At 40.2% G+C, this 27,115-nt stretch overlaps 1 protein-coding gene across 1 annotated transcript in view; it reads right to left on the reverse strand.

The window, feature by feature from the left end:
• Nucleotides 1-14,277: 14,277 nt before the first annotated feature.
• iars1 (isoleucyl-tRNA synthetase 1) overlaps nt 14,278-27,115 on the reverse strand; it is a 163,697-nt gene continuing 150,859 nt past the window's right edge. The window contains exons 33-34 of the mRNA XM_073072668.1: nt 23,142-23,294; nt 14,278-15,947 (exon numbers count right to left, since the gene is read on the reverse strand). Coding sequence (XP_072928769.1) covers nt 15,865-15,947; nt 23,142-23,294 — 236 coding nt within the window. The 3' untranslated portion in view covers nt 14,278-15,864. The remainder of the gene's footprint in view (nt 15,948-23,141; nt 23,295-27,115) is intronic.

Consider the following 27,115-nt stretch of genomic DNA (forward strand, 5'->3'; position numbering starts at 1 on the left):
CTTAACCTGCTCCACACATTCTCCATTAATGATCACTGGCTCCATATGAGGCCTAGATCTCCTAAAGTCCACCACCATCTCCTTGGTCTTGGTGATATTGGTGATAGCCTAAATGATTTTAAAAAGCTGTATCAGACCCTCTCACAACCTTCTCTGTCCCAAGGAAAACAATCCCAGTCTATCCACTGAACTAAATTTTGGTAATTTCCTTCTGCATCCTGACTAAAACCCAGACTGTGGTGTCACAAATTGGCTATGACATTCCAAACGTAGTGTTTAGCCCTAGCTAGGGTTCCATCTTCTTTCTTGGAAAGAATCAATGTGAAAGATTTGTTTAGTAAGTCTATTATCTTCTCCCGGGATTAGCGCTACCTCTCCTCTTGGCTATCCTTTCTCTCTCACAACAAATCAAACATTTTTGGGTTTCATTTTCTGACTACTAACAGCATTATCCTAGCTTTTTCTTTGGCTATCTGAGCTTTAATTTTATTTCAGAACTTTCTGTATTCTGTTTGGTTCATACTTACATTAGCAAACTAGCATCTATCACATACTTTTCTCTCCACTATACTTTAGGCTCCATCCATTTGTTCATCTAAGGAATTCTGGCTTTAAATGACTGAACAAACACATTCAAAAGTCATGGTCAGATTTATTCTCATCCCACTGAAACTGGGCCTCTGGAACAGTATTTGTTTTCATTGATCTATATTTCTTTTTTTGTAGATGTTTTAAACCTTATGGCATTATTGTTGCTATTTTCTTTTTTTTTAAATTTTATTTAATTGAATTTTTAAATGATTACAAGTGTAGAAAAAAAAAGTATGTGACCCTTCCCCCCTCCCCTTAATCCCTCCCCCCTAACTTCCCTATATGAAAAAAATTAAGAAAGAAAGAAAGAAAGAAAAGAAAGAAAGAAAGAAAGAGTGCCTGGTTGTTGGAAGGTCTCCACATGCTCCATGGAGTTCTTAATAACTTTAGTATATGTATTTATTTCTTTCCCCAAGTAACCATTAATTTTCTCTTCAGAGCACCTATATATTTAATCCTGTCTTTTGTAAATAAGGGCCCCAGATTTTCAAAAATGTTTCATATTTATCTCTATTGTTGCTATTTTCTTGATTTCCCTACTGGCATTAGTCTATTATTGCCTTGTGTACCATGATACAGGGAAAAACGTGTTTGCATGCCATCTGGACAGATCATGCTATACACAAGGATTAAGGAGCAACACGAGTGAATCTGCTGATGCTGGAAATAAATAAAAACAAAAACACAAAATGCTGGCAGAACTCAGCGGGCCAGACAGCATCTATGGGAGGAGGTAGTGACGATGTTTCGGGCCGAAACCCTTCATCAGGAGTGAAGTAACATGGGATGGTCGAGGGGGGATAAGAAGTGGGGGGGGGGGAGGGATGAAGTAGAGAGCTGGGAAGTGATAGGCTGAAGGGAAATGGGCTAGGGGGAAGGTGGAGAATTATGGGAAATAAAAGAGAAAGAAAGTTAGAGCTGGGGGGAGATTATAGTGAGGGGGGAAACAAAGAGAGAGAACGAGAACCAGACTAAAATAATAGATAGGGATGGGGGTAAGGGGGTCAGGGGTATCAACGGAGGTCTGTGAGTTGAATGTTCATGCCGGCAAGTAAACTTACATGTATTAGGCATTTGCTGTGGTGTGTTTGGTCAGGGCACGCAAAAACAACATTCAACAATTATAAAGAATTGTATACAAATATAAAGCTAGAGGTTAAAAATGGATATGGAATAAAATGTGCATAAGTACATAAATAGCAGCATATATTTACTATGTGAACTGTATTATAAAACATGGTTTAAAGTGTTTAGGGTGCTGTGATGGGGATAATAGATAGAGAAGGTTGGGGAAGGGTCTTACTAGAATGTTTGTCATATTAACTGCCTGGGGGAGGAATCTTTTAAGAGGACATGAAGCTTTTGTTTTAATACCCCTATAGCATTTTCCAGAAGAGAGCTTTTGGAAAAGTAAATTAAGGTAGCAAAAAGAAAACAGAATGCAAGAATGCCATTAACTTACATTGCATAAACTGCGCATCCTAACACCTCCACCATTGTTTTGGGAGATTTTAACCAGGCCAGTCTGAAAAAAAATCACTAAGCAATTAACATTAACAGATCACTTGCAATACTAGAGGAAACAATACACTGGACCATTGCTACACCACCATCAAGAATACTTTTCTCAATAAACCTTGCATGGGATACCTTATCAAATGCCTTGCTAAAATCCTTATACACTACATCTACGGCTCTACCTTCATCAATGTGCCTAAGAAGAATAATGTGAGCTGCCTTAATGACTATCACCCAGTAGCACTCACATCGACAGTGATGAAGTGCTTTGAGAGGTTGGTCATGACTAGATTGAACTCTTGCCTCAGCAAGGACCTGAACCCATTGCAATTTGCCTATCACCACAATAGGTCAATAGTAGACACATTTTCAATGGCTCTCCACATGGCTTTAGACCACCTGGACAACACAAAGACCTACGTCAGGATGCTGTTCATCGATCATAGCTCAGCATTTGATACCATCATTCCCACAATCCTGATTGAGAAGTTGCAGAACTTGGGCCTCTGTACCTCCCTCTGCAATTGGATCCTCGACTTCCTAACCAGAAGACCACAATCTGTGCGGATTGGTGAAAACATATCCTCCTCGCTGTCGATCAACGCTAGCACACCTCAGGGGTGTGCACTACTCTCTATATACACATGACTGTGTGGCTAGATATAGCTCAAATACCATCTATAAATTTGCTGATGATACAATCATTTTTGGTAGAATCTCAGGTGACGAAAGGTGTACAGGAGTGAGATATGCCAACTAGTGGAATAGTGCCACAGCAACAACCTGGCACTCAACCTCAGTAACACTAAAGAGCTGATTGTGGACTTCAGGAAGGGTAAGACGAAGGTACACATAGGGATCAGAAGTGGCGAGAGTGAGCAGCTTCAAGTTCCTGGGTGTCAAGATCTCTGAGGATCTAAACTGGTCCCAACATATCGATGTAGACATAAAGAAAGCAAGACGGTGGCTGTATTTTATTAGGAGTTTGAAGAGATTTGGCATGTCAACAAATACACTCAAAAAGTTCTATATTTGTAACATGTTGAGCATTCTGACAGGCTGCATCACTGTCTGGTAATGGGGGTGTGGGGGGGGGGGGGGTGGCTACTGCACAGGACCAAAAGAAGCTGCAGAAGGTTGTAAATCTAGTCAGCTCCATCTTGGGCACTAGCCTATAAAGTACCCAGGACATATTTAGGGAGTGGTGTCTCAGAAAGGCATCGTCCATTATGAAGGACCTCCAGCACCCAGGGCATGCCGTTTTCTCACTGTTACCATCAGGTAGGAGGTACAGAACCTGAAGGAACACACTCAGCGATTCAGGAACAGCTTCTTCCCCTCTGCCATCCGATTCCTAAATGGACATTGAATCCATGAACACTACCTCACTTTTTTTTAATATACAGTATTTCAGTTTTTTTGCACTTCTTTGATCTATTCAAAATATGTATAGTGTAATTGATTTATTTATTATTATTTTATCCTATTTATTTTCTTTTCTCTTAAATGGGTTTTTTGTGTCTGTATTTACTAAGGAAACTGGCATGGAGTCAATGGAAATAAGGCAAACAAGTAGTGAGGTCATGGAACCTATACAGATTGAAGAGGAGGTGCTGCTTGCAATCTTGAGGCAAATCAGAGCAGATAAATCCCCAGGACCTGCTAGGGTATTCGCTCAGACCTTGAAGAAGACTAGTGTTGAAATTCCAGGGGCCCTGGCAGATATATTTAAAATGTTGGTATCTACGGGTGAGGTGCCGGAGGATTGGAGGATAGCTCATGTTGTTCCGTTGTTTAAAAAAGGCTCTAAAAGTAATCTGGGAAATTATAGGCTGGTAAATTTGACATCTGTAGTAGGTAGATTATTGGAAGGAGTACTAAGAGCTAGGATCTACAAGTATTTGGATAGACAGGGACTTATAGGGAGAGTCAACATGGCTTTGTGCGTGGTAGGTCATGTTTAACCAATCCATTAAGAGTTTTTTGATGAAGTTACCAGGAAAGTGGATGAAGTGAAGGCAGTGGATGTTGTCTACAAGGCCTTTGACAAGATCCTGCATGGGAGGTTAGTTACAAAGATTTAGTCGCTATGTATACGTGGTGAGGTAGTAATTTGGATTAGACATTGGCTCAATGGAAGAAGCCAGAGAGTGGTAGTGGAGGATTGCTTCTCTGAGTGGAGGCCTGTGACTAGTGGTGTGCCACAGGGATCGGTGCTGGGTCCATTGTTATTTGTCATCAATATCAATGATCTGGATGATAATGTGGTAAATTGGATCTGCAAATTTGCTGATGATACAAAGATTGGAGGTGTAGTAGACAGTGAGGAAGGTTTTCAAAGCTTGCAGAGGGATTTGGACCAGCTGGAAAAATGGGCTGAAAAATGGCAGATGGAGTTTAATACAGACAAGTGTGAGGTATTGCACTTTGGAAGGACAAACCAAAGGTAGAACATACAAGGTAAACGGTAGGATGCTGAGGAGTGCAGTAGAACAGAGGGATCTGGGAATACAGATACAAAATTCCCTAAAAGTGGCGTCACAAGTAGATAGGGTCATAAAGAGAGCTTTTGGTACATTGGCCTTTGTAAATCAAAGTATTGAATATAAGAGTTGGAATGTTATGGTGAGGTTGTATAAGGCATTGGTGAGGCCGAATTTGGAGTATTGTGTGCAGTTTTGGTCACCTAATTACAGGAAGGATATTAATGAGGTTGAAAGAGTGCAGAGAAGGTTTACAAGGATGTTGCTGGGACTTGAGAAACTGAGTTACAGAGAAAGGTTGAATAGGTTAGGACTTTATTCCCTGGAGCATAGAAGAATGAGGGGAGATTTGATAGAGGTATATAAAATTATGATGGGTATAGATAGAATGAATGCAAGCAGGCTTTTTCCACTGAGACTAGGGGGAAAAAAAAACCAGAGGACATGGGTTAAGGGTGAAGGGGGAAAATTTTAAAGGGAACATGGGGGGGGGGGGGTGGTTTCTTCACACAGAGTGTGGTGGGAGTGTGGAATGAGCTACCAGATGAAGTGGTGAATGTGGGCTCACTTTTAACATTTAAGAAAAACTTGGACAGGTACATGGATGAGAGGGGTTTGGAGGATATGGTCCAGGTACAGGTCAGTGGGACTAGGCAGAAAAATGGTTCGGCACAGCCAAGAAGGGCCAAAAGGCCTGTTTCTGTGCTGTAATGTTCTATGGTTCTTCTATTATGCATTGCATCAAACTGCTGCTGCTAAGTAAACAAATTTCACGTCACATGCTGGTGATAATAAACCTGATTCAGATTCTAATATTTTTACTTGCTTCATCTAGCCTGGCACTTTTCCCTCAACTAAGAACTGCAAAGCTACCATCCTTGTTGGACTAAAAGTCTATTCATTTAAAAAGTTCTTGACCTTCTTCAGAAGTTTTTCCTCACACATTGCCCCTTTGATTGGCCACCCAGACTATAACTGGACTGAAGATCCTTATTAACACAATTCTGAATTCTGCATATTTCTGCAATCTCCTGCAATTTTTCTTTTCAATATTCTTCTCACATGCTTAAGGTTGTTTATTGTCATTCATCAGTACACAAATGTAAAGGAGAACAAAATGATTCTTACTCTAGATCCAATGCAGAATAAAACAAAACATAAGAAGCTTAAAGAACACCAAAAAACCACAATAAACGTAAATACATAAGATGAGCTTACTATATGTACTTAGACTAGTTGTATGTACATAGTGACGCTCGGTACAGGGTACAGGGGTGTCTGAACATAAGGTAATTGACAGGAAATTATAAAGTATGGTGATGGTGTGAGTGGGTGGTGGTGTTAATCAGTCTTGCTGCTTAGGGAAAGTAACTTTTTGAGTATGGTGGCATGGATATCATGTAGCCTCCTCTGTGATGGGAGTAGGGCAAACAGTCTGTGAGAAGTCTGTAAGGGTGGGTGGGTTCCTTCATGATATTGCTGGCCTTTTCCCAGCACCTTTCTGTATATATGTCCTTGATGGCGGATAGGATGGTGCTGGTGGTTTTAACGGTCCAATAGAAATTCCTTTCTATCCTACCAGAGCAACAGGTCCACAGTCTATACCATCTTATTGGCTCTTCATTCAACCCTGAAACATCTGGGCAGTAAAGATGCATACGTCAGGATGCTCTTTATCAACTGCAGCTCAGCATTCAATACTATCTTCCACTCAAAACTAATCAATATGCTCTAAGACCTTGGCCTCAATGCCTCCTTGTGCAATTGGATCCTCGATTTCCTCATTTGCAGACCCCAGACAGTTCAATCTTGGCAACAACACCTCCTCCACAGTTTCCATCAGCAAAGGTGCACTACAAAGCAGTGAGCCTAGCCTCCTGATCTACTCACTTTGCACTTAACTGTGTGGCTAAGCACAGTATCACTGCCTTATTCAAGTTTGCTTACAACACCCCTCTTGAAGGCTGTATCAAAGGTGATGATGAATCTATCCCACAAGAAAATTAATCTCCGGGTTCTTTATGGTGACATGTATGTACTTTGATAATAAATTTATTTTGAACTTTGAATACTTCCCCAACTCCACAGCCAAATGTTAATATGTATTATCTTCATCTTTGTACTCACTGGGGTATCTTTCAGCAGTTTGGAATGTTTCTTGCTCTTGCTTATCTTAACCATCTCTACTTTACAGGTCATGGAATGAATCAAACAATGGGAGCCAAATACAGTTTAATATGTTGTGAATGAATATACAGGTTGAGCACCCCTTATCTGAAACTGCAAAATCCAAAAAAAACTCTGAAATCCAAATCTTTTGAGTGCTGACATGATATGACAAATAGAAAATTCCACAAGGTTCTGGAAAGTAGTCTCCCATATCCTGAGTAGGGGTTGGTGCCAGTTTGTGTTCAGCAGTCATCATAGTCAGACCTTCATGCATTATTCACAGTGATTACCATGTGTACGGTGTTCATTCTCTGCTCTGTGTGGTGAAGAATCAGAATCAGGTTTATTATCACTGACATGTGATGTGAAATTTGTTAGCTTAGCAGCAGCAGTTCAATGCAATACATAATCTAGCAGAGAAAAAATAATAAACCATAATAATAAATAAACAAGTAAATCAATTACATGTATTGAATAGATTTTTTAAAATGTGCAAAAATAGAAATACTGTATATTAAAAAAGTGAGGTAGTGTCCAAAGCTTCAATGTCCATTTAGAAATTGGATGGCAGAGGGGCAGAAGCTGTTCCTGAATCGCTGAGTGTTCTGGCTTCTTCAGGCTTCTGTATCTCCTATCTGATGGTAACGGTGAGAAAAGGGCATGCCCTGGGTCCTGGATGTCCTTAAAAATGGACGCTACCTTTCTGAGACACCACTCCCTAAAAATGGTCCTGGGTACTTTGTAGGCTAGTGCTGAAGATGGAGCTGACTAAATTTACAACCTTCTGCAGCTTCTTTTGGTCCTGTGCAGTAGCCCCTCCATACCAGACAGGGATGCAGTTGATCAGAATGCTCTCCACAGTACAGGAAGTTTTTGAGTGTATATGTTGACATGCCAAATCTCTTCAAACTCCTGATAAAGTATAGCCATCGTCTTGCCTTCTTTCTAACTACATCTATATGTTGGGACCAGGTTAAATCCTCAGAGATCTTGACACCCAGCAACTTGAAGCTGCTCACTCTCTCCATTTCTGATCCCTTTATGAAGATTGGTACGTACTCCTTCGTCTTGCCCTTCCTGAAGTCCACAATCAGCTCTTTCGTCTTACTGACATTGAGTGCCAGGTTGTTGCTGCAGCACCACTCCACAAGTTGGCATATCTCTCTCCTGTACGCCCTCTCATCACCACCTGAAATTCTACCAACAATGGTTGTATCATCAGCAAATTTGTAGACATCGGTGAAAATGTCAAAAAAGGTCTGCAGTTACATCTATGGGTAATAGTGAAAAGATAAAGAGGAGGCATTGATGGTTATCTATAGCACAGGAAGTCAAGTTGATGGAAAACCTGACAGTGGTGGGTCATGCATCTGTGTTGGACAGCCACCATCTGCAACCTGAAGCAGGGCAAATGGTTTGAGTTTAATCCTGAAAGTAATGAACAGAAAATAGAAAAATACTGCATAAAGCAAAAAATGAAGGTCTCCGTCATGTATCCAGAGTGGATTCATCAGTGTGGGAGTGAACATATGCCACCTAATGGTACGCTGATCATGAAATAAGAAAAGATCTGACATCATCACTGTTGTAGACTGAATCAGCATATAGGAGAGAGATTGAAAACTTGGCTGAGTTGTGACTTAACAACAATCTCTTAATCAATGTCAGCAAAATAATGAGCTGTTATTTGACTTCAGAAGGAAGGAAGCCAGAGGTCCATGAGTCGGTTCTCATTGACTGTATATGGTTAGATATACAGCACCAATAAATGGATTCCCCCCCCACCCCAGAAATGTTCATGTTTTATTGTTTTACAACATTGAATCACAGTGATTTGTTTTTTTTGACACTGATCAACAGAAAAAGACTCTTTTGTGAAAAAAGATGACTACAAAGTGATCTAAATTAATTATATAACACACTGTAAGGTTTCACTGCTAATGAAGAGGCTTCTCTGCAATGTTCCACTGCTAAGGTAATGGTTTCTCTGTAACAACAATGTTTGGGTTATGATTAGAGATAACAGGGCATGTTAGCCAATGTTCTTTCTTGTGTGTCTGGGAGCCAGGAATTTGTGGTCTTTTTGCCAGGGAGAGATGAGGAGAGAAGACGTGAATGGAGAGAGTTGGTAGACCACCGGATGGAGTGGACTTACAGCAAGGGTACAAAGGTCAGCAACAATCGGAGGAAGTAGATGGTGGATGGATGGCCTTATCAGCAAGCTCCAATGTTGTGTATTAGACTGTTTCATGAGAATGAGCCCTTTTCTTTTTTTTGTTTCTTTACTAACCAATTAAATTAAGAATTATAAAGTTCAATCATTTAATCACATATTGTGTAGTTTATTTTGTGGTACTGATTTGTAACAAGGGACACATTGCACAGCATCCACTCAAATGAAGTTTGGCCGGGCTGGGGACGATCATCCCCTATGTTAAGCCGTTAGCTGAACTGAGAGTTACAATTACAAATATAAATCACAAAATAAATAATTGCATAAGTATTCATACCTTTAACATGACACACCAAATCATCGCTGGTGCAGCCAATTAGTTTTAGAAGTCACAATTAATTAAATGGAGATCTGTTTCTGAAGACCTGTGTGCAGTCAAGATGCTTCAACTGAATGTAGTAAAAATACACCTGTATTTGGAACATCCAACTGCTGGTGAGTCAGTATCCTGGCAAAAACTACTGTGACAATGAATATAGAATGGAGTCAGGTTTTTTATAAACATATATTAAACTCTGCTCAATAAAAATGAAAAGTGAATAAACGACTAACTTAACTGGAAGTTAACTGCTGTACAGCAACTCTGGAACAATTCTTAAAGTGGTATATGCGAACACAGTCTTGAAGTGGTAAATGCGAAAGTCCAAGTGATTTATACCGTTAATTAGGAGAGACTTTACTGAAGTAACAAATTCCTCGACGATGTGACATTACTGCTGATCCCAGCCGAAATATGCCTTGCCCGAAGGATTCACAACGAAGGAAATTAAAACGGCTTAAAGGAACTGACCTTTTCCTTGGCGAATGAACACTGCACAACCCCTTCTACTCTTAAGGGTAGGGGTTATCTCAGATGCAGGTTACTATTTCCTGAATAAAGATTCAATAAGGTCGATCCTGTAGTAAACCGCTGATGACACAAACTTTACTCGATCCTTTGGGTTCCCGTACTTTGGTAAAGTCTTCACTCTCCAATACTTAGACTTTAAAATTAAATCAAAGATACATCAAACAAACTGGCAGCGATGAGCAGAACTGCCGGCATAACGATTCTGTACCTTACAGTAGAAAGTAAAACTCTGCTTTAAAACAAAACTGCGCCATGAGACCAAATACACAGCATAATGGAGTAACTAATGAATTGAACAACTCAACACAAAAACTCCAGGCTTTCCTGTTTTATACCTGTTGAGCACGTCATCACGTGACCTCACACTGGTGGAGAATTACATCACCCCACCATCACAAGACCATTACATCATGCTCACCAGACACTCAATTACATCATGGTCATAAGACAGTCACAAAATACCCACGGGGTATGTAACACTACACTATGAAGACAAAAGAACACTCTAAGCAACTCCACAAAACGTTACTGAAAAGCACAAGGCAGGAGATAGATACAAGAAAATTTCCAAGTAACTGATTATCCCTTCGAGTACGGTTAAGTCAATTGTCAAGAAATGGAAAGAATATGGTATAGCTGTAAATCTGCTTAGAGCAGGCTGTCCTCAAAAACTGAGACAGTGCAAGAAGGGAACTTGTGAGGGAGGCCAGCAAGAAACTTATGAGGAGCTACAAGCTTCAGTGGCTGAGATGAGAGAGTCTGCGCATACAACAACTGTTGCCTGGATGCTTCACCAGTTCACCAGTTGCAGCTTTATTGGAGAATGACAAAAAGAAAGCCAAACACAGCACATCATCAAAAACACACCATCCCTACCGTGAAGCATGGTGGTGGCTGTGTCATGCTGTGGAGATGCTTCACTGCAGCAGGCCCTGGAAGGCTTGTGAAGGTAGAGGGTAAAATAAATGCAGCAAAATATAGGGAAATCCTGATGCAGTCTGCAAGATATCTGCAACTTGGGAGATTTGTTTTCCAGCAAGACAATGACCCAAACACAAACCAACGTTACACAGGAATGGCTTATAAACAACAAAGTTAATGTCCTGGAGTGGCCAAGTCAGAGTCCGGACCTCAATCCAGTTGAGAATTTGTGGCTGGACTTGAGAAGGGCTGTTCACACTCTATCCTCATGCAATCTGCCAGAGCTTGAGCAGTTTTGTAAAAAAAAAGGGAAAAATTGCAGTGTCCAGATGTGCAAAGCTGATAGAGACTCAAGGATGTAATTGCTGTCAAAGGTGCATCTACTAAATACTGACCTGAAGGAGTTGAGTATCAATCAATTTGTTTAATAATTGTAATAAATTTAGACCAATTTGTAGAAATTTGTTTTCACTTTGATATGAAAATATCTTTTCTGTTGATCGGTGTCAAAAGAGCCAAATTAAATCCACTGAGATTCAATGTTATAAAACATGAAAACTTCCAAGGGGTTAGGGGGTGAATTTTTTTTATAGGCATTGTATGTATTTTGATAATAAATTTACTTTGTACTTTGATCTATCACAACAAACTAAAAATTGAAGTAACTTGGAGGTTGGATGCAGAAAATTAAGGCACGGCATTAAAATTTTAAAAGATTTGTGGTGATAATGTATCTGCTGATCACAACACAGCAAAGAAATACGTTGAGTTTTTGCCAAGATCCATGGACATTGAAGTCTAGAGCACCATGCATTCATAACAAAACAAGAAATCATGTCAGTTTATAAAATCAAAGCAAGATTGCCAAGACAACATTCCTTGTTAATGAGGCAGATGACACTGGAACAAACAATTTAAAAAGTTATCCAGCACAGTGTCTCCTCATCCTGATGTCAACGACCATGTACCTTCTCCCTCAAGTTTCTCCGACCTGATGTAGTTGTAGTGTTTGGTGCTGCATTTATCATCTTTTGTAAGTTAAGTTAGTCACACTTTTTTCGTAAATACAAAATATATTTTTGCATGAAATCAGTGTTTCATCTCCACCTGAAATGCCACGTTAGGGTAACATGACCAGTGTCATTATTGCATTACATTTACATGTAATTACATTCAATCTTTTGATTTTACCTTACATAAAGCTTTAAAAAAATGTATAATAGTGCACTGTAACCTTTTAATCAAATAACAGCATCATAGGTGGAGACAAAGCCTTGTTTGTTGTTAACAGCTGATTCAGATATTCTCCCAATGTTCCTGTGCAGCTTGTTACGCTGCACACATTATAGTTGAATATTAATATGTAATAATTTTTCCTACAGCTTTCACATTATTCAAAACTCTTTCAAAAGTAACGCTTGAAACTGTATTGACCACCCCATTAAGCAAAGCATTCCAGATCCTAAAGTACATGTGATGCAAGAAATGTTTACCTTATGTTCCCTCTATGCATTTCATCAGTCAGAAGAAATCTGTGCCATTTGCTTATAGAACTTTAATTCAGGTCTACATCCTTCTTGGTTTTAAACAACACTTATCAGATCAATTTAGCTTCCTCTGTTCAGTAGAGGATAATCCCTGATTCTCAAATTTTTCAATTCATCACTAATCCATTATTTTTGAAATTATTATATGAGAATTTTCTTTTGCAATCTTTTCCAACTCTTCTCAAGGTGTGATTGCAAAAATTGAAAAGAATATTCCAGCCAGGGAATTCTTATGTCTATTATACAAATTTAGAATAACTTTTCCCCCCACTTTGGGCCTGTTTAGAAAAGCCAAGATCCTTTATCCTTTACCAAATGCTATGTTTAGATTTGTGCATAAACACTGAGTTCTTCCAACTACCCCTATTTGAAATTGCAAGGTTTAGCTTTAATTCTTAGCTCACCCTTCCCTCTGAAACATATCACCTTGTAATTTTCTGCATTCAATTTATCACCGATATTCTCATCCAAGTTCTTTTTCAATGTGACAAACAAGGGAATCAGCAGTGTTCCCTTTGGCACAAAAATCTGAAAAACAATCTTCTTCTACTATCTTCTGACTCCTTTTACTGAGCTAATTTTGTATCCCATTAACTACATCACCATGGATTCCTTGCATCTTCTGGACCAGCCTACCTTACTGGACCCTGTGAAACACTTTGCTCAAGTCCACCACCACATCTGAAAGAATGCAATGAGCAAAGTAAAGAAGGATCCAACTGCTCTTTCTGCAATTCATGCGCAAGTTGCCGGCGATCTAACTTGTTAGGAAAGTAATTGGCACATTGGGCTTTATTGCAAGAGTTGGACTCTAAAAATAGGAAAGTTTTGTTTTATGTTGGTAAGACTTCTGTTGAAGTACTGTTCACTTTTGGTTCCCTTACCCCAAAGTGAACACTATGTATTGGGATTGGAAGCAGTACAACAGAGACCACTAGGCTAATTCCCAGGATGAGAAGCTAAGCAATTTAGATATATTTTCCCTTAAAGTTTAGAAGGATGGTATGATAGACACAAATAAGGTGTTGAGGGCATGTGACAGGGAAGATGTGCTGTTTCCACTAATGGGAGAATATTAATTGAGGGATCATACTTGCAAGATTAGGGGAAATTCACTTAAAACTGAAACATGTAGCAACTTATTCTTGCGCTAGGTGGCAAATCTCTGCAAGTCACCACCTGGACAGCTGTGAGGCTAGATCATTTAGAGGAAGTAGAGTTATTTTTAAAAGATCAGGGAATTAAGTTCTTTGAGGAACTGACACAGAACAGGAGATGGGACCTGGGCAAATCAGCCAGGATAGACTTGAGGGGCTGAATGACCTCTCTTCTATTTGATATTATGGCACTATATTTTTCTCTAATCTATAAATTTAAAAATTGTATCTTGCCTCTCAAATTGTCATTGCTGCACATCAAAAGCAGCAGTGGTCCTTATACTGAAAGCTGAGGAACTTCAGTAAACACCACTCATCAGCCTTGAAATCAACAGCATAAACTGCGTTTCCCTGTCAAAACTGTTCTCTTGTTCCATTAGTTTCTGTTTTAAGTACCCACATCTGATATATTATTAAATGCCTTTGTTCATGTGACTTTTCCAAAAATGTTCTCACTACTGATCGCAAAACATGATGTCACATTAGCCTCATTTTAAAGAAATAAAGGTCCTATATCAATAGCAGGTCTGGAAGACTCCAGACCAAAATGGCACATTTTATCAGGCCTGCTTATTTATTTGAAGGGTGGGGGGGGGGGGGGGGGTTCTACAATAGGGTTACTGCCTCCTTCCCTGTTATTTCCCTTTGAGTTTTGTTTACACATTCGGGACATGGAAAACGAATTATTAGAAACTTGGCAAATACCTCATTATGTATATAGTAATATTGTCAAAGTACTTTGACATAGATATTACTGACAATAACAATATTTTGTTGGATTTCAAAATACCAAAACTGCACAATAGGATGTCATTAAAGTTGTCACTACATTGCAACATAATCTTTAATTAAAATTAACACCATGTATCACAACATAAACAATTTCAGCTTGATTTTTTTCCAGAGAGCCCAGAATCACTTGATTTCCAATGGGCTATTAACAGTAATATATTTATTTCAGAAACCATAAGATTTTACAAATCTCATGTAAAACTCCTAGGCACATTTGGAACTGTATAATAAAAACAAACAATAATTTCCAAAACGTACTTTATCAGCTGCATGTTTTAAGTACTGACCATTGCTTGATCATTTGTCAGAAGTTGCATTGCATAGTTTCATGGTTGAAGTTAGCCAGACATTTTTTTGTTACAATGGCTCTACAGAAATAATTGAAATACAACATGCAACATATTCATAACAGCAAATCCATTTAGTAAATACAAAGGAGTAAAATTATTTCTTGAGATGCTGTATCTAAATTCATAGGTTAAAGCATCCTGAAGTTAACACATTCTGAATCCAAATAGAGACCAAGTAATACAAGGAAGTCCAGCATGTGAGTTCTGAGATTGTAATTGCTACTGGAATAATTTTACTGGCTATTAGACTTTCACAGCAATTTTACAGTCTGAAGTTAATTTTGTTTTCATTCTGGCAATATTTGTTTTTTGAAAACTACATACAGTGGAGACCAGAAAACTGTTCATGATGTTACTCACTATTTTTCTTGCAAAGCTGGTAATAAACTTAGCAAGAAGACAAAGGATCTGAAACATGATGCTTCATGGGCCACTGAAATTGTGAAAATTCAATGACACCATTACAGAGTAACTAAAAAATTGGTGGTATCATTAAAAAAATCATTTAAAATTGTTTTTAAATGAACTACTAAAAGCAGGTACTTCTGCTTAGGATGAAGAAATATTGTTAAGCGACTTTGAAAACAAAATTAGTGAATAAATCAGAATTGCTCGAGGGTAATACCTGTTACAGCCACAATATAAATGTGAACTTTTGTGAATTCCTGGGAAAATGTGCTTTTTTTTTACTTGCAATAAACAGCACCACAATTTATAGATAGCAGAAACTATGAGAATGTTTGTTCAAGAACTTCACAGTAATGTAATTCCAAGTAGTCTTTAAAATCTATTGTACTGAATTCAGTCATGTGGAAGAAAATTCACTGTCTCTATTTTGCCTTCCATCAACCAGGTAGAACTGAATGATAGCAGAATCAGAAATTAGATGCATCAGTAGTGCAGGGAGTGATTCCCTTTCTTCCCACCCATGGGAATGTGCTTGGTTTTTGCTGAGCACCTCCATATCAAAGCATTGTGGAAACTAGAAGCTGTAACGAATGAATGAGACATAGCCCACCCAATATATTGAGCCCAACTAACAGATTAGCATGAATTGGGTTGAAAAGGAAAATCGGTCTGACATTAAACCAACTGAAACTGGTGAAATAAGTGTTCAATAATATTTGGAAACAGTTCTAGTAGGTGCAGTGATGCTTTTGAAGCAACACGGAAAACTTAAAATTAAAATCAGATATTCATATTCCATTAACTCCTATAATGCAGTGATAAAAGCTTAAATATCTTTTCAGATCTTAGGATTCAGCTGTACTTGGCAAAACATGAACATAAATGGTCTTCGTGTTTAACATTTTCAAAGATGAGTCATTTGTAATTCCTGAAAAAGAGATAAATCTTATGATTAAACAACTTACTTCAGTTAAATAATGTCATAATCATAGATCTACGCTAACAATCAAACATCTGAGTTAAAATTCAAGAGCATTTGAATAGACAGTCAGCAAGCGCACTATAAAAGAAGTTTTGTCTAGCAAAGTCGCCATCATCGGAGTGGATTGAGTTGACTGGGATGGCTTTGGCTCAACAGGCCTCAGCGTGAACAGGCAGAGGTGAGGGTAGGTTCTGGTAAGTTGTTGTTTTTTTTCCCCCCATATGATTTCTTTTTTAAATAGTAAGTTTGGAGAGAATGAAAGGCAGGATGTTGGAATGCTCCTCTTGCAGGATATGGGAAGTCAGGGAGACCTCCGGTGTCTCTGACAACACCACCTGCAGGAAGTGCATCCAGCTGCAGCTCCTGACAAACCACGTTAGGGAACTGGAGCAGGAGCTGGATGACCTCTGGATCATTCAGGAGAATGAGGAGTTTATAGATCAGGGAGGTAGTTACGCCAAAGGAGCAGTGCACAGGCAATTGGGTTACCGTCAGGCGACGGAAGGGGAAAGGGCAGGCAGAGCAGGGTTCCCCTGTGACCATTCCCCTCAACAAGTATATCGATTTGGACACTGTTGGGGTGGGGGGGATGACTTATCTGGGACAAGCTACGGCAGCCGGATCTCTGGCACTGAGTCTGGTTCTTTAGTGCAGAAGGGAGGGTGGAAGAGGAGAGCGGTAGTGATAGGGGACTCGATAGTTAGAGGTACAGACAGGAGGTTCAGTGGTTGTGACAGAGACTCCTGGATGGTTTGTTGCCTCCCGGGTGCCAGGGTCAGGGATATCTCTGATAGTGTGCACAGCATTCTGAAGTGGGAGGGTGAGCAGCCAAATGTCATGGTACACATTGGTACGAATGACGTAGGAAGGAAGAGTGAGGAGGTCCTGAAGAATGAGTATAGAGAGCTTGGTAGGAAGTTAAAAAGCAGGACCTCGAGGGTGGTAATCTCAGGATTGCTACCTGTGCCACGTGCCAGTGAGGGTAAGAGTAGGATGCTCTGGAGGATGAACACGTGGCTGAGGAACTGGTGTAGGATGCAGGGTTTCAGATTTCAGGATCATTGGGACCTCTTTTGGGGCAGGTGGGACCTGTACAAGAGAGACAGGTTACACCTGAACTACAGGAGGACCAATATCCTTGCAGGGAGGTTTGTTAATGCTATTGGGGAAGGTTTAAACTAGATTTGCAGGGGAATGGGAACCAGAGTGCCAGAGTAGATAGTGGAGCAGGGGTGAAAATAAATTATGTTAAAAGTTCATGCAAAGTCACAAATAGAAGGTTTGTGTGTGGTGGTAATAATCTTCCAAGGTGTGTCTATTTCAATGCGAGGAGTATTGTGGGGAAGGCAGATGAGCTGAGGGCGTGGATTGACACATTGAATATGACATTATAGCCATTAGTGAAATTTGGCTACAGGAGGGGCAGGGCTGGCAGCTCAATGTTCCAGGGTTCCGATGTTTCAGACGTGATAGAGGCAGAGGTATGAAGGGTGGTGGGGGGGAGGGGGGTGACATTGCTAGTCAGGGAAAATTTTACAGCAGTGCTCAGGCAGGACAGATTAGAGGGCTTGTCTACCGAGGCCATATGGGTGGAGCTGAGAAACAGGAAAGGTATGACCACATTAATGGGGTTGTATTATAGACCACCCAATTGTCAGCGAGAATTGGAGGAGCAAATTAGCAGAGATAGCAGACAACTGCAGGAAACAAAGTTGTGATAGTAGGGGATTTTAATTTTCCACATATTGATTGGGACTCCCACACTGTTAAAGGTCTAGATGGGTTAGAGTTTGTAAAATGTGTTCAGGAAGGTTTTCCAAATCAATATATAGAGGTACCGACTACAGAGGATGCAATATTAGATCTCCTATTAAGAAACGAGTTAGGACAAGTGATGGAAGTGTGCGTAGGGGAACATTTTGGGTCTAGTGATCATAATGCCATTAGTTTCAACTTGGTCATGGATAAAGATAGATCTGGTCCTCGGGTTGAGGTACTAAACTGGATAAAGGCCAAATTTGAAGAAATGAGAAAGGATCTAAAAAGCATGGATTGGGACAGGTTGTTCTCTGGCAAGGATGTGATTGGTAAGTGGGAGGCCTTCAAAGGAGAAATTCTGAGAGTACAGAGTTTGTATGTTCCTGTCAGGATTAAAGGCAAAGTGAATAAGAATAAGGAACCTTGGTTTTCGAGGGATATTGGAAATCTGATAAAGAGAGAGATGTATGAGAGGTATAGGCAACAGGGAGCAAATAAGGTGCTTGAGGAGTATAAAAAGTGCAAGAAAATACTTAAGAAAGAAATCAGGAGGGCTAAAAGAAGACATGAGGTTGCTTTGGCAGTCAAGGTGAAGGATTATCAAGTTTGGCAGTCAAGAGCTTCGACAGGTATATTAAGAGCAAAAGGATAGTAAGGGATAAAATTGGTCCTCTTGAATATCAGAGTGGTCGGCTATGTATGGTACCAAAAGAAATGGGGGAGATCTTAAATGGGTTTTTTGCACCTGTATTTATTAAGGAAACTGGCAAGGAGTCTATGGAAATAAGGCAAACAAGCAGTGAGGTCATGGAGAGAGGAGGAGATGCTTGCTGTCTTGAGGCAAATCAGAGTATATAACTCCACAGGACCTGACAGAGTATTCCCTCAGACCTTGAAGGAGACTAGTGTTGAAATTGCAGGGGCTCTGGCAGATATGTTTAAAATGTCAGTATCTACGGGTGAGGTGCCAGAGAATTGGAGGATAGCTCATGTTGTTCTGTTGTTTAAAAAAGGCTTTAAAAGTAATCCAGAAAATTATAGGCTGGTAAGTTTGACGTCGGAAGTAGGTAAATTATTGGAAGGAGTACTAAGAGATAGGATCTACAAGTATTTGGATAGACAGGGACTTATTAAGGAGAGTCAACATGGCTTTGTGCGTGGTAAAGTGGATAAAGGGAAGGCAGTGGATGTTGTCTACATGGACTTCAGTAAAGCCTTTGACAAGGTCCCGCATGGGAGGTTAGTTAGGTATACGTGGTGAGGTGGTAAATTGGATTAGACTTTGGCTCAATGGGAGAAGCCAGAGATTGGTAATGGAGGATTGCTTCTCTGAGTGGAGGCCTGTGACTAGTGGTGTGCCACAGGGATCAGTGCTGGGTCCATTGTTATTTGACATCTATATCAATGATCTGCACGATAATGTGGTAAAGTGGTCAGCAAATTTGCTGATGATACAAAGATTGGAGGTGAGGAAGGTTTTCAAAGCTTGCAGAGGGATTTGGACCAGCTGAAAAAATGGGCTGAAAAATGGCAGATGGAGTTTAATATAGACAAGTGTGAGGCACTTTGGAAGGAAAAACCAAGGTAGAACATACAAGGTAAATGGTAGGACACTGAGGAGTGCAGTAGAACAGAGGGATTTGGGAATACAGATACAAAATTCCCTAAAAGTGGCGTCACAGGTAGATAGGGTCATAAAGAGAGCTTTTGGCACATTGGCCTTTATGAATCAAAGTATTGAGTATAAGAGTTGGAATGTTATGGTGAGGTTGTATAAGGCATTGGTGAGGCCGAATTTGGAGTATTGTGTGCAGTTTTGGTCACCGAATTACAGGAAGGATATTAATAAGGTTGCAAGAGTTCACAGAAGGTTTACAAGGATGTTGCTGGGACTTGAGAAACTGAGTTACAGAGAAAGGTTGAATAGGTTAGGATTTTATTCCCTGGAGCATAGCAGAATGAGGGGAGATTTGATAAAGGTGTATAAAATTATGATGGGTATAGATAGAGTGAATGCAAGCAGGCTTTTTCCACTGAGGCTAGGGGAGAAAAAAACCAGAGGACATGGGTTAAGGGTGAAAAGGGAAAAGTTTAAAGGGAACATTAGGGGGGGCTTCTTTACACAGAGACTGGTGGGAGTGTGGAATGAGCTGCCAGATGAAGTGGTGAATGCAGGCTCACTTCTAACATTTAAGAAAAACTTGGACAGGTACATGGATGAGAGGGGTTTGGAGGGATATGGCCCAGGTGCAGGTCAGTGGGACTAGGCAGAAAAATGGTTTGGCACAGCCAAGAAGGGCCAAAAGGCCTGTTTCTGTGCTGTGATGTTCTATGGTTCTAATAAAGCCCAAACTACAGAAAGAAAGACTAAATTACTAACAACCTTCCTAATTGTACTCAATCAAGAGCTGAAATGTCACATTACAACTCATTGATGAGACTCTACATGGTGAATTGCTTACTAGGTCTGGGGAATATTCCACTTTTGCATTATTTACAGAGTCAGAGGGAAGTGCAGCACATTAACAGGCCCATCTAGTTCATGCCAAGATCATTTGAACTGCTACTCTCATCGACCTGCATCTGGCCCTCCATATCCCTACTATACAGGTACCACTCCAAACTTCTCTTAAGTCAAGCTCGCATGCACCAGTTGTGTTGGCAGCTCATTCCACACTCTCACGGCCCACTGAGTGAAGAAGTTTCCCCTTTTGTTCCCCTTAAACTTCTCATCTTTCACCCTTAACCCCTGGTGGTTGTAGTCCTACCCATCCTCAGTGGAAATAGCCTGCTTGCATTTACCCTATCTATACTCCTTACAATGTTGTTTAGCTCTATTAAATCTCCTCTCAATATTCTACATTCTAAAGAACACAGTCCTAACCTATTTAATATTTCCTTATAACTCAGGTCCTCCTGACCAGCAACATCCTTGCCAATTTTCTCTTGCAACTTTGTTTATATCTTTCCTGAAGGTAGGTGACCAAAGCTGCACACAGTCCTCCAAAATAGGCCTCATCAACATCTTGTACAGCTTCAACATAATATCTCATCTTATGTATACAGTACATTGATTTATGACAGCCAATGCGTCAAAAGCTTTCTTTACAATCCTGTCTACCTGCAATGCCCCTTCAAAGAATTATTTACCTGTATTCCCAGATCCCTTTGTTCTACCACACTCCTCAGTGCCGCACTGTTCACCATGCAAGACCTACCCTGGTTGGTCCTACCAAAGTGCAACACCATGTACATGTCTGCATTAGATTCCATCGGCCATTTTTCAGCCCATTTTCCCAGCAGATGCAGATTCCTTGGCAAGCCATGATAGCTTTCCTCACTGTCCACTACACCTCCAGTCTTGGTGTTATCCACAAATTTGCTGATTCAGTTAACCACATTATCATCCATTGTTGATATAGTGGACAAACAAGAACTCAGTACTAATCCCTGTGGCACACCACTAGTCACAAGCCTCCAGTCAGAATGGCAACCTTGAAGTCCCACTGTAACCCCTGACAGCCCTGCACGCTACCCACAACACCCCAACCTTTATGTCATCAGCAAATTTACAGACGGTCAGAGAAATTTAATAGAAAGTCAAAGAGATGCCATTCAAGAGATTTATTTTGTTATATCTTATTGTGAAGTTAGAATGAGGCAACAATGGACTTTATATGTTCACCTTTGGATGCTGACGCTAAAGTTAAGATGCAGCTAAATGCCACAGCATTAACATTTTAATGGCTGGACAAGGAATGCAAATGCTCATCTAAAAATGAAGTAAGTTTTATTCTGTGCAGCTTCAAACAAGTTAAAAGCAACAATCAACCCTTGAATGTGATTTTGTGAGACACAGATTTCGTGGCAGTAGTGATGTTTCTGAAACACATCGCTTCATCACTGAAAACATTTCAGAGCTCCAAATCTTTTTATAACCATAAGCCAACATAAACTCATTCTACTACTGCAGATCAGGACAGTATCATGGCCAGTAGAGTGACTAACAAAACACTCAATCTTGAACTGTATGGTCAAGCAGCATCTAAGTAAAGTGATAAAAGGGTTGACGAATCGGGCCGAGACCCTTCCTCAGGACTGAAAAGGGAGAAGCCAGAATAAAAAGGTGGGGGGAGGGGATGGATCGTGAAAGTGACAGATGAAGCCAGGTGAGGAGGAAGGTAGTTGGATGGGAGAGCAGTGATGAAGTAAGAAGCTGAGAGGTAACAGGCAAGAAAGGTAAAAGGCTGAAGGAGGAGGAATCTGATAGGAGAGAAGAATCAACCATGCGAGAGAGGGAAGGAGGAGGGGCACCAGAGGGAGGTGACAGGCATGTGACAAGAGAAGAGGTAAGAGGGGAGTCAGAAAAAGGAGTGGTAAATAAAGTTTTGGGGGGGGGGCAGGGGAGAAATGACTGGAAGTTAGAGAAATTGATGTTCATGCTGATGTTCAGGTTGGAGGCAACCCAGACAGGGGAGCAGGGGGAGGGGGTGAGTGTTGCTCCTCTGACCTCATTGGCCTAATTGTGGAGTAGAGGAGGCCATGGACCAACATGTTGGAAAGGGAAAAGGGATTGGAATTAAAATGGTTGGTCAATGGGAAATCATGTTTGTTGCAGACAGAGTGAAGGTGCTCGACAGTTTCAGTATGACAGTATGACAGCTTAAAATACTGAACAAGAGCAGGGACAAACTCTGCAGAACTATCTACAATCAACCACAATGGTCCTATACTCAGTAATATATGAAAAATAACCTAATGAAAAGGAAAAAAGTGCATGAATACCACACATTACTTTGTCTTCTTCATTTGTCTCAGTTCAAATTGATTGATGTGTCTCCAAAAACCAACACAGTTAAGATCAGGAATTCATCGAATTAATTAATGCAGTACATCAGAGAACTGTAATACAATGCCACCCAGGCATTTCTTTTAAATTCTCCCTCCTAAGCCATGAAAAATTTCCTGCCTCATATTGTTAAAGTGGGGCTGAACCATTCTCAAACTCAACTAACAAAGGGCATTAACTAAGGTTGCCAGAACAGAACACTTAAAAAACACAGCATGTGGCAACACATCATGATGACACCCTAAAAGACTGAGCATAGATAAAATAGCACGAATGTGATGCATATATAGTGTAGATAGATATGCCACCGGTATTTATCAAAATACAAAATAGCCCACAGGGAGTAAAGAAAATTCTAAGCTACATATTAATAAGGAGAACAAAACCAGTGTATGCAATAGATGAAGGACCAGAGTTCTTTAATGGACTACACAAATCTATTGATCACTATAGTCTGGCTAAACTGAACCATCAAAAGAAGTAATTACTCCCCAGTTCTCCTGGCTTTAACTTATACCTTCAGTAGAATATACCTTTTGTATTGGTATCGTCAAGATACAAACTTAGTTTTTTGCTTCTGAGGCCAAACACTTTAGCCGCCTCATGAAGAAGTCCAGAGTACGTCAGCCCAGTCTGACCAACTGGGTTCTCCAGCAAAACAGCCCCAACTGTTCCCTTCAGGCATTCTGTACAAGAAGAGCAGAACTTGTTAGCAAAATGTTAAGAAAATAACTATCAAATTTCTACCACACATACAGATATGAAAGAACAATGTTAACAGATCAGTTGTATTGTCTTTCTGTCAAATCCACATTCGTCTTATTTCATTACAAATACAAGTTTCACCACTTCCTTTACTCATTTTGAGTTCAAGTGATGTATTGAAGCAACTGATCATAAATTATGAAGAGCTCTGAAATGGTATCTAGGTTGCCTCAAAAGAACTTTGGTTTTCTTGTGTTTTTTTTAAAAGATAGAAATTCTGACCCTCATATTAATAACAATAAAAATCACAACTACATCATAGGGGTACCTCCTGCAGAACACAAATCTAATAACTAAAAGTTGAACTCATGACACTACATTTTGATCTTAAAATAGACAGATCAAAAATTTCATATTTTAATCCAAGATTTATATCCTGAATGCAATTTACTTATTTTCCTAAACAGGCTATAAACAAGAAAAATGCAGAAACTATTCAGCAATTTAGACTGCACCTATGGAAAGGGAAAGAATTGCTTAAGGCTGGTGCTGGTGATCTTCCATTATGTTCGGCATAATCAGAATCAAAATCAGGTTTAATATCATCGGCATTTGTCAAAAAATTTGTGGCAGCAGTACAATGCAATGCATAATAATAGAAAAAACATGAATTACACTAAATATTTTAAACAGTTAAGACCATAAGATATAGGAGCAGAAGTAGGCCATTTGACCCATTGAGTCTGCTCCGCCATTCATGATCTAATTCTTCCAGTTATCCCCACTCCACTGCCTTCTCCCCATACCCTTTGAAGCCCTGGCTAATCAGGAACCTATCTATCTCTGCCTTAAATGCACCCAATGACTTGTCCTCCACAGCTGCTCATGGCAACAAATTCCACAGATTTATCACCGTCTGAATAAAGTTAATTTCTCCGCTTCTCTGTTCTAAATGGATATCCTTCAATTTCTGGAATCAATCATGTGAATCTTCTCCAAACTCTCTCCAATGACAGTATATCCTTTCTAAAATAAGGAACCCAAAACTGCACATAATACTCCAAGTGTGGTCTCACGAGTCCCTTATACATCCTCAACATCACATCCCTGCTCTTATATTCCATACCTCTAGAAATGAATGTCAACATTGCATTCACCTTCTTCATCACCAACTCAACCTGGAGGTTAACCTTTATGGTATCCTGCACGAGGACACCCAACTCCCTTTGCATCTCTGCAGTTTGAATTCTCTCCCCATCTAAATAATAGTCTGCCCATTTGTTTCTTACACCAAAGTGCATGACCAGACACTTTCCAACATTGTGTTCATTTGCCACTTCTTTGCCCATTCCCCTAAACTATTTAAGTCTCTCTGCAGGCTCCCTGTTTCCTCAACACTACCCGCTCCTACACTTATCTTTGCATCATCGGCACATTTAGCCACAAATCCATTAATCCCATAGTCAAATCATTGACATACACCATAAAAAGCAGCGACCCCTGTGGAACTCCACCGATAACCGGCAACCAGGCAGCATAAGATCCCTTTATTCCCACTCTCTGTTTTCTGCTGATCAGCCAAAGCTCCACCAATGCTAGTAACTCCCCTGTAAATTTCATGGGATCTTATCTTGCTAAGCAGCCTCATGTGCGGCACCTTGACAAAGGCCTTCTGGAAATCCAGTACACCCCTTCTACTGCATTTCCTTTGTCTACCCTGCTTGTAATTTCCTCAAAAAATTACAGTAGGTTAGTCAGGCAGGATTTTCCTTTCAGAAAACCATGCTGGCTTTGGGCTATCTTGTCATGTGCCTCCAGGTACTCCATAATCACATCTGTAACAATCGAATCCAACAACTTCCTAAGCACTGATGTCAGGCTAACAGGTCTATAGTTTCCTTTCTGCTGCCTCCCAACCTTCTTAAACAGCAGAGTAACATTTGCAATTTTCCAGTCATCCGGTAAATGCCAGAATCTATCGATTCTTGAAAGATCATTGTTAATGCCTCTGCAATCTCTCCAGCTACTTCCTTCAGAACCCAAGGGTGTATTCCATCAGGTCCAGGAGAATTATGCACCCTCAGACCATTAAGCCTCCTAGGCATCTTCTCAGACGTAATTTTCACTGCACATACTTCACTTCCCTGACATTCTTGAATGTCTGGTGTTCTGCAGATGTCTTCCACTGTGAAGACTGATGCAAAATACGCATTCAGTTCCTCTGCCATCTCTGCATCTCTCATTACAGTATCTCCAGCGTAATTTTCTATTGATTCTACATCAACCTTCAACTCTCTTTTAATATCCTTTGATATTAGTCGCCAGCTTCCTTTCACAATTCATCTTTTCCATATAACAATTATAGCACGGAAACAGGCCATCTCGGCCCTTCTAGTCCATGCCAAATGCTTACTCTCACCTAGTCCCACCTACCTGCACTCAGCCCATAACCCTCATTCCTTTCCTGTCCATATACCCATCCAATTTATTTTTTAAATGACAAAATCAAACCTGCCTCTACCACTTCTACTGGAAGCTCGCTCCACACAACTACCACTCTCTGAATAAAGAATTTCCCCCTCGTGTTACCCCTAAACCTTTGCCCCTTAACTCTCAACTCATGTCCTCTTGTTTGAATCTCCCCTACTCTCAATGGGGAAAGCCTATCCATGTCAACTCTATCTATCCCCCTCATAATTTTAAATACCTCTATCAAGTCCTCCCTCAACCTTCTACGCTCCAAAGAATAAAGACCTAACTTGTTCAACCTCTCTCCTGTAACATAGGTGCTGAAACCCAGGTAACATTCTAGTAAATCTCCTCTGTACTCTCTCTATTTTGTTGACATCTTTCCTATAATTCGGTGACCAGAGCTGTACACAATACTCCAAATTTGGCCTTACCAATGCCTTGTACAATTTTAACATTACATCCCAACTACTATACTCAATGCTCTGATTTATAAAGGCCAGCGTACCAAAAGCTTCCTAATGACCTTCTTAGTTTCCTTTTGCAAGTTTTTAAAAGCTTTCCAATTCTCTATCTTCCCACCAGCTTTGGCTTCCTTGTATGTCCTCTCTTTTGCTTTGGCTCTGAATTCACTTGTCAGCCCTTTGTCACTTGTTGGTTAAATTAAATAAGCAGTGCAAAAATAAATAGTGAGGTTGTGTTCGTGGGTTCAATGTCCATTCAGAAATCAGATGGTAGAGTGGTAAAAAGCTAACTTTGAATTGTCCAGTGTGTGCCTTCAGGCCTCTGTACCTCCTTCCTGATAGTAGCAATGAGAACAAGGCATGTCCTGGCTGATGGGGGTCCTTAACGATGGATGCCACCTTTTTAAGGTATCACTCTTTGAAGATGTCCTGGATACTGGAGCTGACTAAGTTTACAACTCAATGCAGCTTATTTTGATCCTGTGCAGTTCCCCTGCCCCCCATACCAGAAGGGTAAAGCAGCCAATTAGAATGCTCTCCTTGGTACATCTGTAGAAATTTGCAAGCATTTTTTTGGTGACATATCAAATCTTCTCAAACTCCAAATAAAATATAGCCACTAATGCACCTTCCTTGTAGCTGCATTAATATGTTTGGGCCCTGGACAGATCTGCAGAAATATTGAAATTGCTCACTCTTTCCACATCTGATCCCTCTATAAGGACTGATGTGTATTCCCTTGTCTTACCCTTTCTGAAGTCCACAATCAATTCTTTAGTCTTACTAACATTGAGTGCAACGTTGTTGCTGTGACACCTCTCAACTAGCTGATATATCTCGCCCCTGTATGCCCACTCAACACAAATCTG

The sequence above is a fragment of the Hemitrygon akajei genome, chromosome 19 (assembly GCF_048418815.1).
Source record: "Hemitrygon akajei chromosome 19, sHemAka1.3, whole genome shotgun sequence".
Taxonomy (NCBI): domain Eukaryota; kingdom Metazoa; phylum Chordata; class Chondrichthyes; order Myliobatiformes; family Dasyatidae; genus Hemitrygon; species Hemitrygon akajei.